At 30.1% G+C, this 18788-nt stretch overlaps 3 protein-coding genes across 4 annotated transcripts; all 3 read left to right on the top strand.

The window, feature by feature from the left end:
* Nucleotides 1–3001: 3001 nt before the first annotated feature.
* Nucleotides 3002–17145, top strand: LOC131025450 (GDSL esterase/lipase At1g28590-like). Its single transcript, XM_057955240.1, has 5 exons — nucleotides 3002–3299; nucleotides 3369–3587; nucleotides 15568–15716; nucleotides 16580–16856; nucleotides 16928–17145. The coding sequence occupies exons 1-5, from the start codon at nucleotides 3023–3025 to the stop codon at nucleotides 17143–17145; spliced, it is 1140 nt and encodes a 379-aa protein (XP_057811223.1). The 5' UTR covers nucleotides 3002–3022.
* LOC130985383 (uncharacterized) lies at nucleotides 3725–10080 on the top strand. Its single transcript, XM_057908343.1, has 6 exons — nucleotides 3725–4329; nucleotides 6063–6156; nucleotides 7013–7081; nucleotides 7210–7284; nucleotides 7376–8242; nucleotides 9136–10080. Exons 3-6 carry the CDS (start codon nucleotides 7039–7041, stop codon nucleotides 9774–9776), a joined length of 1626 nt encoding a protein of 541 aa, XP_057764326.1. The 5' UTR covers nucleotides 3725–4329; nucleotides 6063–6156; nucleotides 7013–7038; the 3' UTR covers nucleotides 9777–10080.
* LOC130985384 (replication protein A 70 kDa DNA-binding subunit D-like) lies at nucleotides 12271–15010 on the top strand. Of its 2 annotated transcripts, XM_057908344.1 has the most exons (7): nucleotides 12271–12998; nucleotides 13094–13190; nucleotides 13379–13664; nucleotides 13738–13858; nucleotides 13946–14103; nucleotides 14198–14318; nucleotides 14418–15010. In XM_057908344.1, the coding sequence occupies exons 3-7, from the start codon at nucleotides 13609–13611 to the stop codon at nucleotides 14847–14849; spliced, it is 888 nt and encodes a 295-aa protein (XP_057764327.1). In that variant the 5' UTR covers nucleotides 12271–12998; nucleotides 13094–13190; nucleotides 13379–13608; the 3' UTR covers nucleotides 14850–15010. The 2 variants fall into 2 exon arrangements, with proteins under 2 accessions (XP_057764327.1, XP_057764328.1); XM_057908345.1 differs by having other exon boundaries at nucleotides 12271–13190.
* Nucleotides 17146–18788: the final 1643 nt, after the last annotated feature.

The following is an 18788-nucleotide window of genomic DNA, read 5'->3' as shown; positions in this document are numbered from 1 at the left end:
AGAGAATGAAATAAAAGTGATAAAGTAAGAGACGGAAGATAATAAAAGTGATAAAGTAGGAGAGAGAATGTAATAATTATTACCTTATTTAAAAATGTATCAAGATTCGTGGGACGACCCAAAAAGGAATACGTGTCAATTCATGAGACGGGGGGAGTACAATTTAACAAAATTCTCACTCATATCTCATCTTTTTTTGAATAATCTATTTTTCAATGCACTTTTATTTCATTTTTTTCTTTAATTTATATATATATATATATATATATATATATATATATATATATTTGCTTTTTCATGATATCAATTTTTATTATCGTGAATTCTTATTCTTTATTTTTTAAAATTATGTTAAAAGTATATTTTTATTATATTTATGAATATGATAATTAAGTTTGTATTAAATTTATATATAAAGAAAAATAAAAACTTTTTCCATACATATTGTACTGGTGCAAATGCTAGTATATATTTACATTTTTTTTTAAGAATTCAACATTAGTTTTCGGTGAAACATGTGTATCCAATTAATTGAACAACATAAATAAGTGCATGTTATATTTGTAATATTTATAAATTTAAAATAAAAAGTGAATATGAATTCGAATGTTGAATTATTTTTTTACTAATATTCGTTTTTCTAAATACATAGGTTTCATTTGATTGCATCAGACTCATATGTTGACTACTTTTAATTGTTTTTCTGCCCCTCGGCAGTTTCTTGTTATGGTTAGGATGGATCAGCTTGGTGATCTTAACTTTAGATTCAGTTCTCATGTTAATAGCTAGTTTGTTTTGACCTATTTTCTTTCTAATTTTGTTTCCTTTGTTCTCTGGATCTAGTTATTTTTGGGTTACATCTATTGATGTCTTTTTGTTTTTCCTTGTTGTTTCTGATGGACGTTGCCAGTTTTGGGGAGCGTCATGTATGGAATACTGGTTGATGTTTTATCTATAGGTTGAGGGTCTGCTAACTCTCATTCCTAAATAAATAAATACATAAATAAATAAACATAGGTTTCATTTGTACAACCTTATTGTCGATTCAAAGTTTATATTATCCAATTAACTTCAGAGGAATCAGTTTGAACCTTTTTTTTTTTTTTTTTTCTTAAATGACTTTTACAATCTTGGTATACTACTATACCGTCTCGGGTCGATTTTAAAGTTTATATTATCCAATTAACTTAAGAGGAATCAATATTAACGTCTCGTCGATTTTAATCCGAATTGCTAACTGACCAATATTTTGTTATTTAATTTCATGATTCAAATCGTTAAACCCGGTGATCATTAGAACCTCTATAACTTAATTTGCGCATCCACTATCAATTGTAAAACACAAAGAAATAATGTAGCGTTAAATTATTGGATTTGAAATCCTTGATTTCCGACGGTAATTAATTTTGATATGTAATTAGAAAATTAATTCACATCAAGAAATTTCGGCTAGCTATATAATTTTGATATAACGTAGAAATCCAACCAACAAATTTCAACTAAGCATATAATATGGTAGTTAATTATTTGCACAGCCAAACATATATAATTGTGTCATATATAAAATTATTTTCAACTAAACATATAATTATTTGCATAGGCCCACAATTAGTATTCCTCCGATCCCGTGTATTAATGCACGAGTAACTTATTTTAAATTTTCAAAAAAAAAAAACTTATTTTAAATTTTATAATATTGAGTAATTTATATGCAAAAATATAAAATTTCAAAAGGTACAAATATAGAAATATTTCTTTGTGTGTGCATGAAGACCAAATCTTAATTAAAATAATTTATTGTATATAAATTATAAATTTTTTTTTCTTGTCAGACATGTAAATCTAATTTTTATCGAGATAAAATAAATAATAAAATTTATTAACTTAGATTATATGTAATGTTAATATTATATATATATATATATATATATATACACATCTACAATTAATTATATTTATTAAGATTAATAAATCTTTATATGGAATGTAATAGTTAATTAATTAATAAATAATGAAGAATATATATGGTAAGTTTTTGAAATTGAGCAATTCTAAGCATGGCATGTAGGTTAAGGCCTAATGGTATTATAAAGAAGATTTATTTTTTAAAATTAAATTAATTAAATTATGTATTTAATTAAATAAATTTGGTCAAACTGAATTGACAAAGCAATTCAAATTCTATTAATCTCAATCATACCACTAATTAAATGTTAATTTTAATTTGGAGAGCAAGAGCTTCTTCATGTATAGGATTTATTTTGGTGAAATCTTATTAAAAAAAATCAATGTGAAATGAGGTGGTTTATATGAATTCTTCATCCGATTGAGATTATTATAAATTTGATAGAGGATTAAAGATTTCAAATACTATATTTTAACATCATATCATTTATTGTTCTTTATCTAAATTCTTTATTTATGCATTACTAATTTCATAATTTATTTATAGTTATTATTATTATTATTATTATTATTATTATTATTATTATTATTATTATTATTATTGTTATGGACGATACAAAAACAAAATAAAGTTTTTAGATATGAAAAATATATTTTTATTCACGATACAGATAAAATGTATGGATATATTTTGTAAAAAATTAAAAATAAAATTTTAATTATTTTGATAGACGTAAAATATGATTTTATTAACTTAGATTATATGTAATGTTAATATTATATATATATATATATATATATATATATATATACACATCTACAATTAATTATATTTATTAAGATTAATGAATCTTTATATGGAATGTGATAGTTAATTAATTAATAAATAATGAAGATTATATATGGTAAGCTTTTGAAATAGAACAATTCTAAGCATGCCATGTAGGTTAAGGTCTAATGGTATTATAAAGAAGATACTACAAATTAAGGGAAACAAATCTGGACAAATTACAATGATTTTCATCCCCCACTTTTTTATAGTTTTCCTATAAAAAGCGTCATTTTGTCTCATACACGTACGGATCCATATAAGATATTGCGTTGCTGCATTAATCCAATGGCTTCATCGTCTTCCTATTCAACAATTCACCATATCACATTTTTCTTATTTCTCTTTTTAATATTATCATATCAAACCAAACGCGCTTGCGCTTCTTCTTCATGCTTCAAATCCATAATTGGCTTCGGCGATTCACTAGCAGATACCGGCAACCTACCACACCTGTATCCATCGGAGCCTCCACTCTTTTTCGAGATGCCGCCCTACGGAGAAACCTTCTTCCATCATCCCACCGGAAGATGCTCCGACGGCCGCCTCATTATCGATTTCATTGGTATATATACCTTTCACACATTCATTATTATTTAAAATTTAATAATAATTCAACTGGCCTGGCTTGCAGCTCAATACATGGGGCTTCCTTTGGTGCCGCCGTTTTACGATGGAAAGAATTCGAGCGGCGGAGGCAGCGTGAATTTTGCGGTGGCGGGAGCAACTGCGCTGCCGGACTCATTTTTTGTGAGCAGAGGGGTCGAAGTTCGTCATGCAAATATTTCTCTGGTGGATCAGTTGCGTTGGTTTAAGGATAAATTCTTGCCCAAATTTTATCATAAACCTTCAGGTCAGAAAAACATGTGGTTTTTTCTTTTCTTTTCTTTCTTTTTTCAATTTGATTTCTTCTGCTGATAAGTTTTCTTAATGTAATTCTCAAGTAACAGAATGTGAAACTTTTAGGGAGGAGAGCTGAGCCTTAATCTATACTAATAGAAAAAGAGCGAATGACAATTTAAGGGACAACTTGTGGATTGCCTATTTTACCCCTAAAATATAAATTTGTTAGTATAGATTAATAATTATCAACATCACGATTTTTCAATTAATTTTGACTCCTTTCTTTTTTGCCTTTTTAAAGAGAATGACTCACGACTTTTCAATCCATTGACTTCATAATTATCTTAATAAATTTGTTAGTATATAGATTAATAGACTCCTTTCTTTTTTGCCTTTTTAAAGAGAATGACTCACGATTTTTCAATCCATTGACTTCATAATTATCTTAATTAAGGGATATAGTATAATTATCTATGGAAGAAGTTCACTATAATTCCGTATATATTTATATATATCAAAATCTTTATCTTATGTACTAACTAAACTAAACTCTAAATATAAATAAAAATTAATTAAAGTTCTAATTCTTCTCCAACTCAATCAATTATCTCCTCGCAACTAACCTCAAAGCCGTCCTTCCGCACCATCGCATACAACCTCGCCGCCGCTGTGAGCCTCCGGTCCGCCGCGCTTCACCGTTGCTCTTAGTCTTTTTTCCGGTCGCCGCCTCCCCTCTTCGAAGGCCGGTTGAGGTTAGTTTTGATTCTCGCTTTGTATGTCGTCTATACCAGCGCCACTATGAGAAGCAAGCAACTTGTCTTTGTTGAATTGAGATCCAAGTAAATTCTTGCGTATCCTTATAAAATATCATAGGTGTTAATAAAGCTTGTTATTATGGTTCTACTGATTGTTCTTTGCGTATCCTTATAAAATATCATAGGTGTTAATAAAGCTTGTTATTATGGTTCTACTGATTGTTCTCAAAGATATCAGGCTAATTGGGATGTTAAAAAAATAAGTATTTGTGTTCAAGTTATCATAATATCTAAAAAGATATCAGCTTTTAGAATTTGTTTGAGAATTGAGCATGCATGTCCTCACTACGGAAGCAAGCGTCGTGCATTCGTAAGCCCTCAAACTACAAACTGCAACGACGTCATTTATTGTTTCGATCAAACCCTTCTCCGAGGTTGCCTCTCTCTCTACATCTTCCATTCTATTCCCGTGAGTATATTCCGAGACCCGATGCATGCTAGACTTGGATAGTTATTTTTTCTGGGTATTCTGTTTCACACTTTTGCTCAGCTTTCCCCAATCTGCTTTTTTTTCTGTAGTATTACGCCAAGTTTCTAGCTTTGTGGAATCTTTAGAATTCAAGTGTTTATTTTTAAAGATAAGTTTAGATTTTAAGTGTTAATGCGTCAGAATTTTTAGCAATATTGTTTCATATATTATGGTTTTATTTTTGGCTAAAATATCTATCATGGTACTCTGTATCTTCTGCTATTGGCTTCTGCTATGCTTCATATATCAATGGATGTGCATTTATGGAACTTGATTTACTTGGAATTAGTAAGCTATATAGTTTTAACCATCTTTCACGGATTATTTCAGCAACATTCAACATAACCTTCGTTTATTTTTTTACTGAGCGTGGAATATTTGGTTTGTTCTTCTCCCGTAGCCACTGAACCCTCTGAAGCTCTTGCTATCATATCGTTATTCTCTACTGCAGTTGCTAATGCAGTGACCATACCCACTCTGCTGCTATTTCTCTCCCGCCTCTTGGTTATGTCAAAATTTTGAGTTCGGATATTTTATTCTGTGAATAAAATATTGGTTTGAATTGTTGGGAAAGTTTTTATATATGTATTAAAGTTGTAGTTAATTTAGTTGATGTTATAGCTTTTATAAAACAAAAGGCTGAGTTAAACCAGATGAGATCCTCTGTCCCACAATATTGTGTGTACCACTCTTCATTTCTTTGTTTTATAAATTGTTTTTTATAAAAATAAAAATTTATTATTATATTATAAACTCTAATTAGTATTTATCATTGAAAAATTAAAATTTAAAAAATTATATACCCTAACTTTGAATTAATGAACCCAAATAATCTATTATTAATTCAAATAAATATAAAAAAATAATTATAAACCCTAAATGGATGAGTGAACCCTTGTTAATTATCTTTATATTATATAAAAGCATAATAAATTTTTATTTTTATAAAAAACAATTTATAAAATAAAGAAATGAAGAGTGGTACACGTGGTACACACAATATTGTGGGACAGAGGATCCCATCTGGAGTTAAACCAATAGCATCGCATTATTTCTCACTGTCATTACCAAGATAATAAGACTGACTTAAAGAGTTTTAGGCTTTCTAACCATATGCTGGCATATGGACTCCTCATAAGTTTCCAGCGAGCTTATAATGTTGCTCGCCCTTTGAATACTTTTCTGGTTATAATATGTCCAGGTCACCCGACAAGTTAAACACTTCGAAGAGAACCATTCCGTTCGATTTCTCGCTTAATTAGTCGGACAGAGAAGCTTGAAGGTGATCTATCAAGGTAAGGATATCCATGTTTTGGTCATGGAAGGATATATGCAAATAAGATTGACATTATTATGGATTAAAGAAGCAATATTTTGTTTGCCATATATATATATATATATATATATATATATATATATATATATATATGATTGAGTTTTGTAATCGCAGTTGCATTTCATTTTTATCAACACTTACATATATGACACATTCAAATGATCGAGCATTATATATTTATGAAATTTGGTGTGCCTATTATTGTATATGGTTGTGGGGTGGATTTAGGCTTTCATGAGGAATCAAAAAATGAGATTCATACCAAGAATTTCTATTAGTAGAAGAAAATTGATCTCATGTAGTATATTTCACCTCTCATAAATTTCATAATTTTAATTGTCTTTATTGTTTTTGGAAATAGCAATATGCATTTTTAATTTTTAAAATATTTGTTGATTTTAATATACATTTTTAGTATAGATTGCTAATTTGTTATTACATTTGACAAGAAGTAGAAAATATTTCATTTTCATGATAGAAAACCAAAAAAATAAACTTTATTATACCATATTTGCAGGACACATGTATCCAAATGTTATAAATGTTCAGTTATGTCCTCAAATTTTTGTTTTGGTCATTTAGGCTGATTTAAAAGTTATGCAAATTTTTGAGTTTGTAGAATGACCTTTATTTAATTGTGGAAGTTAGGCTTTGATAAAATATAATGATATAGTAATTGTTTTGCTGCCATATCAATATGTTTATATTTATTTGATTAGAGTTATACTTATAATTATTATTAACATTCCTTTTTGTTGTTATTTGTTTATTATTATTTATTATTTTTGTGTTACAGAATAAATATTTTTTTGCAGGATTTTAAAATTTATATACACTAACTATGAACATGGAAGTTACATTGCGCAAAACAAGCTCATCTTCAGGTATTTTCTATAGCATGAGCGCACAAGCTTTTAATTAATTGTCTATGTTATAATCACCACATATCACACAACATGAGCACAAATCAAATTATTTTTTTAATTAATATATTTATATTTATATATTGCAGCTAATGAGGTATATAGACAAAGAAAAAATCTACAAAGACAAAAGAAACGTAAACGAATTGCAAGTGATTTGAATTGTAAGTATTACATTCTTTTAAGATAAAAATACGTTTAATACATTATGATAAATTATTAAAGTTTTTTTAATTATACTGTTTATCTATTTAGGTTCATTGCTACATGAATTGAAAAATGTGCCTGATTGCATTCATTGTGGTGCAAGAAGATTTGAATATGAACCTCCTACTTTTTGTTGTGATAATGGAAAAGTTAAACTTGCATTTTCTGAAGTTCCTCCGGAGTTGGATGAATTGTTTACAGCTCAGTCAGAAGAAGCTATTAATTTCAGAAGGAATATTCGTGCTTATAATAGTATATTCTCATTTACTTCGTTTGGTGTAAAATTGGACAAAGAATTGGCATCTGCAAGACGGGGAGTTTATTCTTTTCGAGCACAAGGCATGGTTTATCATGATCTTCCTGGATTGATCCCACAATATACGTCTCCAACATTTTTTCAGCTATACTTTTATGACACACAAAGTGAGTTTGAGAACAGAATAAACATAATGCAAAATCAAGTTTTGTCAGAAGCAGTTGTACAGATGCTCATGAAAATTTTAGAGATCAACCCGTATGCAAAATTCTTTCGAAGATTGAAAGATTATCCTTCAATGGACAATGTTCAGCTTCATATTTCTAAAGATGTCAACTTAGATCAACGAGTATATAATTCTCCACATGCAGATCAAGTTGCAGTTATATGGGTTGAGGGAAATAATGAAAATATTCCATTGGAGCGGGATATTGTAGTTCATGCTCATTCCGGCGACAGACATAGAATAAAGCATTATTATGGATGTTATGATCCTTTGCAATATCCGCTTCTTTTTCCAAAGGGCGAAACAGGTTGGCATCAAAACATTAGAAAGATTGATCCAACATCTTTGGTTCGTAACACAAATTCTGTTTCTACTTCTACTTCATTAGCAAGAACCATAACTGCAGGCGATATTATCTCCAATGAAGAACAAGGTATCTCTATTAACTTTTTATAAATTGATTGATGTAATGTTTATAATTGATTTTACTAATTTGATAAATTGTAGTATTAAACTTTTGGATAATTTTATTCTTCTAAAGTTATATTATTCCAATTATGAGATTATAATTTAAAATACGTACATTCATTCAATAACACGTGTAAAAGTTTTCGTCTTGGAATTTCTTTATTTTTAGCCATCCAAACTACGAAGGGATTCAACCCATTACTGCCATTGATCACTAATTAACACCAATTAATGAGTTAAGCCTCATAGAGTAAATATAATATAGTAAGCGGGTTTAGAAAAAGTTGAAGTTGTCGAAAACTTTGATAAATAATCTAGAGTAGGCTATTTTATTTCGGGCGACGTGGGCGAAATGCTTTTACATTAATTATCTACAGATTCAATTTTGCTTCTTTAATTTTTCTGACTTTTCAGCATGATACTGAATCCTAATTCTCCTTGGTGTAGTTAATTTATAATTATAGTTAATCGGATAATTTCCATAATTTGTGATATCATTCCCACCCATTAACTGTAGCATACTAATCATATAAACAATAATATAAATTTATTTTCAGAATTTTACAATTACAAATTGCAAATATTTATGCTCCACCTTAGCTTAAGGCTATTTACTTTTCTCATTATGCATATGTCTTAATGAAATCCCTACTTAATCATAATTTATAAATCCTATCTATGAATGACCTGAATCGATAAAGTGTTGATTTGTATTTAGAGCGTTTAGGTGATAATGAATATATTTTAAGCAATTGTTGACATATATATTTATTTTGTATATTGTTATGTTTATTTTATTTTACTAATCACTTAATATAACTTTTTTTATTTTTATATTGTATTTTTCTATGTTTTTAGGTGTTAGAAGAGAAAGCGTTAAGAATGTATCATGCCGAGAATATATTTGCTATAAGATACAGATTAGAAATCCAAGACAATCCATACTCTTATTAGCTGGAAGATTATTACAGCAATATATAGTGGATATGTACATAAAATTGGAGACAACAAGACTGGATTATTTTCGTCAAAACCAATCAACTATGAGAGCAGAATTGTATCAAGGAATTGTGGATAGTGTCTTTAATGGAGAATTAAGAGGGAATGAAGTTGGCAAAAGAATTGTTCTACCAGCAACATTTATAGGAGGACCAAGAGATATGCGTCGTAGATATCTTGATGCATTGACATTAGTACAAAGATTTGGAAAACCAGATCTATTCATTACAATGACTTGCAATCCAGAGTGGAAAGAAATACAGCAAGCATTATATGATGGTCAAACAGCTCAAGAACGTCCAGACTTAACTACACGAGTATTTCGAGCAAAACTGCAAGACCTGAAATATCAATTATTCAAGAGGAAAATTTTTGGACATGTAGCTGCACATGTTGATGTGGTTGAATTTCAAAAAAGAGGGTTACCACATGTCCACATGCTGATAATTTTCAAGTCTGGGCATAAGTTGAATACGACAAGTGAAATAGATAACATATGATCTTCCCACAATTCCTTCTTATGATGCTAATATAGAAAATAATTGTTCCAGAGAGATACAAGATGAGATGTCGATACAAATTCCTGACGAAGATCAAGATGCAGAGTTAAAGTTGAATGATGATCAACGGAAAGCATTTTCTATGATTTTGAGTTCCATACAGAAAGCAGAAGGTGGGATTTTTTTCATAGATGGACCAGGTGGAACTGGAAAGACTTTCTTATATCGTGCACTATTAGCTCATCTTAGATTAAGAAAACACATAGCTCTTGCAACTGCTACATCTGGAGTTGCTGCAGGGATCATGCCAGGAGGAAGAACAGCACATTCACGCTTTAAAATTCCTATAAATTCTGATGAAACAAGTGAATGTTCAATTTCAAAACAAAGTGCAGCTGCCGAGTTATTGCGGAGAGCACAACTGATTATATGGGATGAAGCACCGATGGCAAAAAAATGGGCAATTGAAAATGTAGATAAGTTGTTAAAAGATGTCATGGGGAATGATAAAGATTTTGGTGGAAAAGTCATCGTTTTTGGAGGAGATTTCAGACAAGTATTGCCGGTTGTTCCTAAAGCTACAGTCTACCAGACTATATTAGCAAGTTTGGTTAATTCTTATTTATGGGGCAGAATGAAAAAGATCACTTTGTCCATAAATATGAGATCAAAGAATGATCCACAATTCAGCAAATTCTTACTAAGTGTTGGAAATGGTGAAGAACCGATGGATGATGAAGGTAATATCAAAATTCCAGATGATATGGTAATTGAGTATGACAATGAAGAAAATTCTTTGAAAAGACTTATCGCAGCCATTTTTCCGAGTTTAGCAAGGAATGCATATTCGGCGGAGTACATGACGAATCGAGCAATATTAACGCCAAAAAATGAGCATGTGGATAAGCTGAATGATAAGTTGATATCCGTGTTTCCTGGAGAAGAACAAATTTTCAACAGTTTTGATGAAGCTATTGACCAGACAAACATAAACTATGACGTCGATTTTTTGAACTCTTTGACTCCAAATGGATTACCTCCACATAAGTTGGTCTTGAAGAAAAATTGTCCAATAATTCTTTTAAGGAATTTAGATCCATCAAATGGTCTGTGTAATGGCACGAGAATGGTGTGCAGAGACTTTAAGGGCAACGTCATAAACGCAGAGATAATGCTTGGCCAACATATGGGAAAGCATGTCTTCATTCCAAGAATTCCTCTTTCGCCAACTGAAAATGAAGGATATCCTTTTCAGTTTAGACGAAAACAATTTCCAATCAGACTTTGTTTTGCAATGACAATAAACAAAGCTCAAGGACAAACTATACCAAATGTTGGTGTATATTTGCCTTCTCCGGTATTTTCTCACGGACAATTATATGTTGCTCTATCACGAGGAACTTCAATGTCTACTACTAAAGTGTTGATTAAGCCAAACACAACAGATCCAAGACAAAAAATGTTGACGAAAAATGTTGTCTACACTCAAGTTTTGATCGCAGGTAATTATTTAATTTAAAATTTAATTTATATGATGTTATTTTGCATTGATAATATTATATTTACGTGTTTAACAGGACAACAAAATCATGAAGAATCAGAAAGATGTAATTGATGATTCGCATTGTGTTCAAGACACTCGGTACGCAACTGGAATTTCATCATTTTAATTGTCTATGTTGTTTTCGAGATAGCAATATGCATTGTTAATTTTTTAAATATTTGTTGCTTTTAATATACATTTTTTTAATATGAGGAAATTATTTTGACTCATTGAAATTCTAATATGATGGTGCAATATTTAAAAAAAAACAAAAAACAAAAATAAAGGGGTCATGGTGTATAACCAGAGTTGATTAAGAATTGCAATTTTCACCCAAAAGTTAGTAGTATAACCGAGTTAGACAGTAATTCAAATATGGTTAGGATAAGGATAAAAATAATTTAATAGATCAAAGACTTGTTATAGAAATCTACAATATTAGAATTAGAATTGTAATAGGAATCAAACTTTCGAATCCACATTATATAATGGTGTATAATTTTTTTGTACACAATCAAATTATAACATATCCGCCTCTAATTTTCTTTCTCTGCTGCGTTTTTGTTTATCTTCTGCGATTGAACGAATTCTTGGTAAGTTCTATCATTCATAGTTGTAGAAAAAATAGTTTCTTCCTTCTGACTCTTACGTGTTCGACGAATTTACTGAGAGAAAATTTTTCCCTATCTTGAAGTTTTTTCTTTGATTTTATTCATGCTTAATATTTGATCGAATTTTAGAGGTCTATGAATGTGTGCATTTATTTATCCGTAATGAATTCGTGCTTACCTGCATATCTAAGCATTGATTTCTTTATCTTTATAATTTAAGATTAGCATGAATACGTGTGAATTGTAATTTAGGCTAAAACATAAGCCAAACCCTAAGTTAATTATTAGTTTTTACGTTCATATATAGAACACTAAAATAAATAAATACGTAAATACACTGATAAAATAAAATACAGATTAAAAGTGAATAAATAATTGGTGATAGATAGTTAGGCTTTGATAAAATACAATGATATAATTGTTTTGCTACCATATCAATATGTTTATATTTATTTGATTAGAGTTATACTTATAATTATTATTAACATTCCTTTTTGTTGTTGTTTGTTTATTATTATTTATTATTGTCGAGTTATATTACGTTAAATGAGATGTTATATATACATAATTTTATTATTTTTATTGTAGGATATATAATATTCAACAATGACGACAATTGAAACTCTGCAAGTAAATGAAAGATCATTTACAATTGCATTGAAGGCTTTGAGAATAGGTTGTGGACCTAATTTAAGCACAAAAATCTGGAAATTGATAATGGTTGACAAAGAGGTAAGTCACAAATTTAATTATAACTTTAATTTTTACAATTTATCTATTTATCACTATCACTCAATTTGCAGGGTGTCCAAATTGGAGTGACAATGTTCAATAATGAAATAAGCAAATTTGGAAAAAAGTTTGAATCCAACAAAACGTATTTAATCTCTAATGGAGAGGTTAGAAACGTTAATACTATGTAATCAAGCATCCATAGAGAAAAAGAGATCATACTCAATAGATACTCTGATATAAAGGAAGCATTCGACGAGATAGAGTATAAAATACCATATAATTTTGTGGAGTTCAACGATGTGGAACAAAAGCTTGACAAGGAAGAAGAGTTTGGTAAGTGAAATTAGTTTAAAATATTCCTTCAAATAAAACATACATTAAACTCTAAATATATAATTATATAAATAAAAACAAAAAAATTGTCACAGATATTTCTGGAATGTTAGTACAAGTACAAAAAAGTCAACAGATTCCTATCAAAGGAGTGAACAAGGCTGTGAGAAACATAACTCTCATGAACAAAAAGTAAGTTCTTTATTTATTATTTGCATCCATCTTTCAATTTCCAATGCATATATATATATATATATATATATATATATATATATATATAGGCATATGTTATTTTTATTTAATGTTTCATGCATTTACTATAATTTGTTCATAACCTTAGAAAAATAACTATATTTGAATTTACTCAATATTTCTCGTAGATCTGAACTTGTAGAGATATCTTTATGGGAAGATATGGCGAAAAATGAAGGACATGACCTTGAACAAATAACTGGAGGCAAGCCAACTGTTGCAATTTCCTATGTCGTGGCAAAAAGGGAATTTGGTAACAAACATATTATATATATTTTATTAAAATAATACTTCATTTTTTTAATTTGTAATCTACTTATATATATATTATTTAGGTGGTATACTCTTGCAAAATACAATGAGATCCGTCTTGCAAATTACACCAACATGCAAAGAGATCCAGCTGATCCAATCGTACGTATCCAAAAATAAATAAATTATATAGTTTTAAAATAAAATCAAACATATCATTTAATATTATATGCAGGTGTTCTGATGTTGATGATGATGCATTAGCAATTGCTAAATTAGCAATGGCACAAAAAATAAAACAAGCAAAGGAAATCACTCTTAAAGATCTCAGAGACAATCAACATTTATTATCAGAGGTACGATATTTAAATAATTAATGATGCATTTCAAAAGTACATAATCGACTATTTCTATAATATTATTATTTTTTTATCATATATTAGGGTGTTTCGTATTGTTTTACGGGAATTATCGACAAAGTTGAAAATAAAGCAACAATATGGTATGATTCTTGTAAAAATTGCAACACATCTTTCTCCAAAATTGATGAGAGTGCAATATGCAAAAAATGCAATGAAGAAGTTCTTGAGACGTCGCCCAGGTACATATCAAATTTAAAATTACTACCAATTCAAAATTAGTTAATGACACAATAACAAAAAAATACTAACTTTTATCGTTTTATATAATTGTAGATACAGAATCACAATAAATGTTATACAAGGCGACTGCAATGCACGTATTACACTATTCGGTCAAGTGGCAGAGGTATATGTAGGATGCTCTGTGGATGAATATCTTTCTTCAATCAAAGAGGTAAATTATGATTTCTTACTTAATCACTTACTATAATTTAAATTGTTAATATTACAAAATTCGATATTACATAATTATAACAATTATATATTTTCACAGGGTGAAACAGAATCCACATACTATAGACGACTAAGCACACAAGCGTACACAGAAATGCGCTTCATGACGATGCTAAAGTCTATAAAATTTGATCAACGAGGAAATCTCAATATCGTAGCAAATGCAATCGAAAAAATGGAACCAATGGAAAGCATCGATGTTGGAGATATTGAAGAAGAGTTGACTGAAGTGGAGGAAAAGAAACATTCACCCGAGAAAACAAAAAAGAAAATTCCGTCTAGAAAAAAACAAACTACGATGGAGTTGCAGCCCACAGAATCGCAAAAGAAAAAAAGAAGGATAACCAAGAAAAAGTTTGATGACTACATTGACATTACAAGTGACGACGATCTGCCGCTGAACAGCATTTTGCAAACCAAAAATAACAAGAAGAGATCCCCAATCGTCAAAATCAAACAAGAAAAGATTTAAAATTCGTCTTACTCCTTACTTAGATAATTTAGGATGTTTTTCATAGATTTTTTTTGCATTTTTATTTAGAAGTATGAATATTACTTTATTACTTTTAAATTTAATCATTAATAGTTGCATTGGTTCCTTTTTTTATTTAAATAGTAAAAATCAAACGTGTTCAACGTGCATCGCACGTTCTTCCTGCTAGTTAGGCTTAAAATTAAAGTGGAGTAGCTTTTAGTAACACATCTGTGAACCGATAATATCGGAATTAATCATGCAAAATATATTAATTTAAAAGTTTTTTATTAATTGCTAGGCTGATTTATAGGCGGATCTGGCAAATAATAATTAATGATTTAGGCAACCCAATAAATCTATATGATGACTTCCATGTAGAAATGTTTTTAGCCATTTTATATTCAAATTTAGGAAATCCTATTACAAAATTAAGATAATACGATACTTAATATATACAGTCTCTTACTGTCTACCATATTTGCATGCTAAAAATTAATAAAAGAAGTTGACATGTCGAAGCTTTATAATTCTAGTTTTTGATTAAATTATGAAAAAGGTTATTACACTAATTAAGAAATATTAAACAGGAATTCAACTGATATTCATACCGTATGTCTACGATCAGCTGGACTTATCTGTTGAGATGGAACTCAAAATATAATCTAGCATTTTGCATCAACCCTTTGTAATTAATCTTTCGTTTTTCATGATTCAGATCGTCAAAACTTTCTTAAGGCCTCTATGGTCCTAGTGGGAGAGATAGGAGGCAATGACTATAATCACGCATTACTTGGAGGGAAAAGCAAGGAATTGGTCGGAACATTTGTGCCTAAGGTTGTCGGAGTCATCAGTTCGGCTATTAGGGTAAAAATTTAGCATACTCCTTTACTACATACATTCTATGCAGGGCCGGTCCTGTATCTCACAGGGCCCTAAGCAAAAATTAAAAAATGGGCTCTTATAAAAAATATTATATTGACGAAACAACAATAATATATTAACGTAAATTTTTTCAACCAATCATTCAAAAGAGTTTTCAATCAAAAGAGAAGAAAATATAAGTTACTAAAGAATTCAACATTAACAATATGATCTAAATGAAGAAAAGAACTTTCATAAGACGAAGTTATGTAAATAAATACCTTATAATATGGTTCACCATAGCAGCAATATTGAATGCAATCTGTCCCCACAATATCTAACCAAAACACAATTTAATTTCTTGTATATCTAGCAAGGATAAAAAGGACAAAAATATTAGGATTTGAGAAAAAATAAATAATATGAAATATTAATAGAACATACAACAAAAATTAGTTCAAAATAGGGATAAGTTTCTTACTTTATCTAAATATAACACGTCTTGCATTTTTAGAGACAGATGTATTTATCAAGTTTGTGTAATCTAACTGATCAACCAATTTTCTTTCAATTGATAACATAGCCAACCCATTCAACATGTCTTGCGACATAGTTGATCGTAGATAAATTTTTTGATTCACTTTTTTTTAGAATGTCTTTTCAGTTACTGCATTTATTTTTGAAATACTATTTAACAAAAATAATTTTTATATATACTATATAAAAAAAAAATTGGGCCCCCAAAAATTTGGGGCCCTATGCGGCAGCATGTTGAGCATGCCCTCAGGTACGGGCCTGATTCTATGTAAATTCAGGACACGATAATATATAATTAAAATGTCAAAAAAATCGATAAATGCATGCAGGATCTGATAAAACTAGGAGCAGCGACACTAGTGGTTCCAGGCAACTTACCCATAGGGTGCTCAGCCACTTATCTCACACAGTTCAAAAGCTCAAATCAAAGTGATTACGACCCTAAAACAGGTTGCCTCAATTGGTTGAACAAATTTGCCCGCTACCACAATAACATGCTTCGTGCAGAAGTTGATCGCATTCAAAAGAAGCACCCTCACACCAAAATAATCTACGCGGATTACTACAACGCTGCAATGCGTTTCTATCTCTCCCCACACAAATATGGTACGTACGCAACTGATGATATATATATCATATATATATGGATCAATTAATTGATAATATATTTGTTCTAGGGTTTGCGAAAGGAGCACTCGCAGCTTGTTGCCCAAAATGTGGGCCCTACAAAGTCGATACTCGTGTGTTGGAGGGTGGAGCCAAAGCGTGCAAGGATCCATCGCAGTATGTGAGTTGGGATGGTTTGCATTTGACAGAAGCAGCTTACAGAGTTATAGCAAAGGGTTTAATCAAACAATCTTATACGATTCCTCCAATCAATTCCTCATGTGCTTAATTAATTAATTTGTCTTCCAACAATTTATGGTCATGAACGCCTATTCAACATATCTGAACTTTTGGTTTTTAGCAATAAATAATCTAAGGTCAATTGGGTTGTATTTTTTTCTAGAAAATGAAATATTGGTGGGCTTTTGAAATCATCATTTTATTTTATGTCTACTATATATCTCTATATATCTTAGTGAAAATCATAAAAGTGTTGGAGTGAGCTAGCGTCGACCTAATTAATAATATGGCTTGGACAAGTCCCCACAAAAACAAATTTACACATCCTGGCCCTTTCCGAATTGTATAGAATCACTTTATGTATATAATTCAATTACCTGAAAAATTGATCATCTCTTGCTTTTGTTAATTAATCAAATTAATTAAATGATTTGTTTTGCCATGTGTCTTCGTTTTATTAAAACTCGTGTTGTTTCGTTCTAGAATTACCTGGAATGGGGATCTCGTGTTTCTGCTGCTAATAGTCGACCTCCCAATCCGCAGTAGATCATGGGACTTCACTCTCTATCATGTGCTCGATCAAAACTATATAATTTCTATTGCTTTTCTGTAATTAATTTCTCATATGTGTCTCGTTTTTTTGCTTCTTAATTAAGTTTTCAACTAGTTTTGAAAATACTATAATTTGCATCTTGTACCAACTTTTTTCACCCTAATCTCGATGTGTTAAAGTGCCAAAGAAGCATCAGATGTTATTCAAAACACGTATGAAGGGAATGGACGTGTTAAAAGCTCAAGAATTCAACAACATACTACTCAACTTGAGCTGCTGAAGATTGAGGATAATGGGAGTATCACTGACTATCACGATGAGAAGATTCTCGAGAACAAACTCGTTTGAAAGATCATAGATCTTTGATCGAAAAATATGATGTCAAGACCACTGTCTTTGAGGAAGCCAGAAGACTCTCTGACATGTCTCTCCATGAACTAATTGGGCCCCTTCGTACCTTTGAGATGGGAATGCGTCCCAACAAATTGGAGAAGAATAAGAGTATTGCCTTCATTGCTGAGTCCTCGTCAGGAAACACAGAGAAAGGTTATGGCCCAATGACTAATTTTGAGTTGTTGTGTTAATTAATTTAGGCTGCAATATGCATATGTCGTTGGGTAATAATTTGATTTTTCGCTCTATCTTTACAAAATCCTAGTTGATCTAATTATATACATATGGTTTCTTATAAAAATCCTCAAAAACCTCAGTGAATTTGCATATAAAATTGTATTATTGCATGAGTCCAACCTAAAACAATGATAAAGAATTAGCTTCAGTTGCAGAGTTGCTATCACACTTGTTTTTGTTTGTAGAATTGCTCAATTGGTCCTCCTAATTTAACAACTCCATTGTATAATTCTGTTTTATACAAATAGCTTGCCTTGTTACTTTTGACTTTTATTATGACATGGGAACGGGTCATGCTTGACCAAATAAAAGGCATTGGTGTAGCAAAAAAAATTTACTGTAACATTTTTATATTCTGATAGTTGAACTAATCTCGAAATATTTGACTTTCCAGAGTGTTGTATTTCGCCCATGTCCATTATTCGAGCATGCGTTTGTTATTTGTGATGACTGTTGTAAATAAAATTAAAAAAAAAAAAACTCCCAGAGTGATGACTGTGGTTGTTTGA

The sequence above is a fragment of the Salvia miltiorrhiza genome, chromosome 5, assembly GCF_028751815.1.
Source record: "Salvia miltiorrhiza cultivar Shanhuang (shh) chromosome 5, IMPLAD_Smil_shh, whole genome shotgun sequence".
NCBI lineage: Eukaryota > Viridiplantae > Streptophyta > Magnoliopsida > Lamiales > Lamiaceae > Salvia > Salvia miltiorrhiza.
This window is presented reverse-complemented; position numbering and strand designations above follow the sequence as displayed.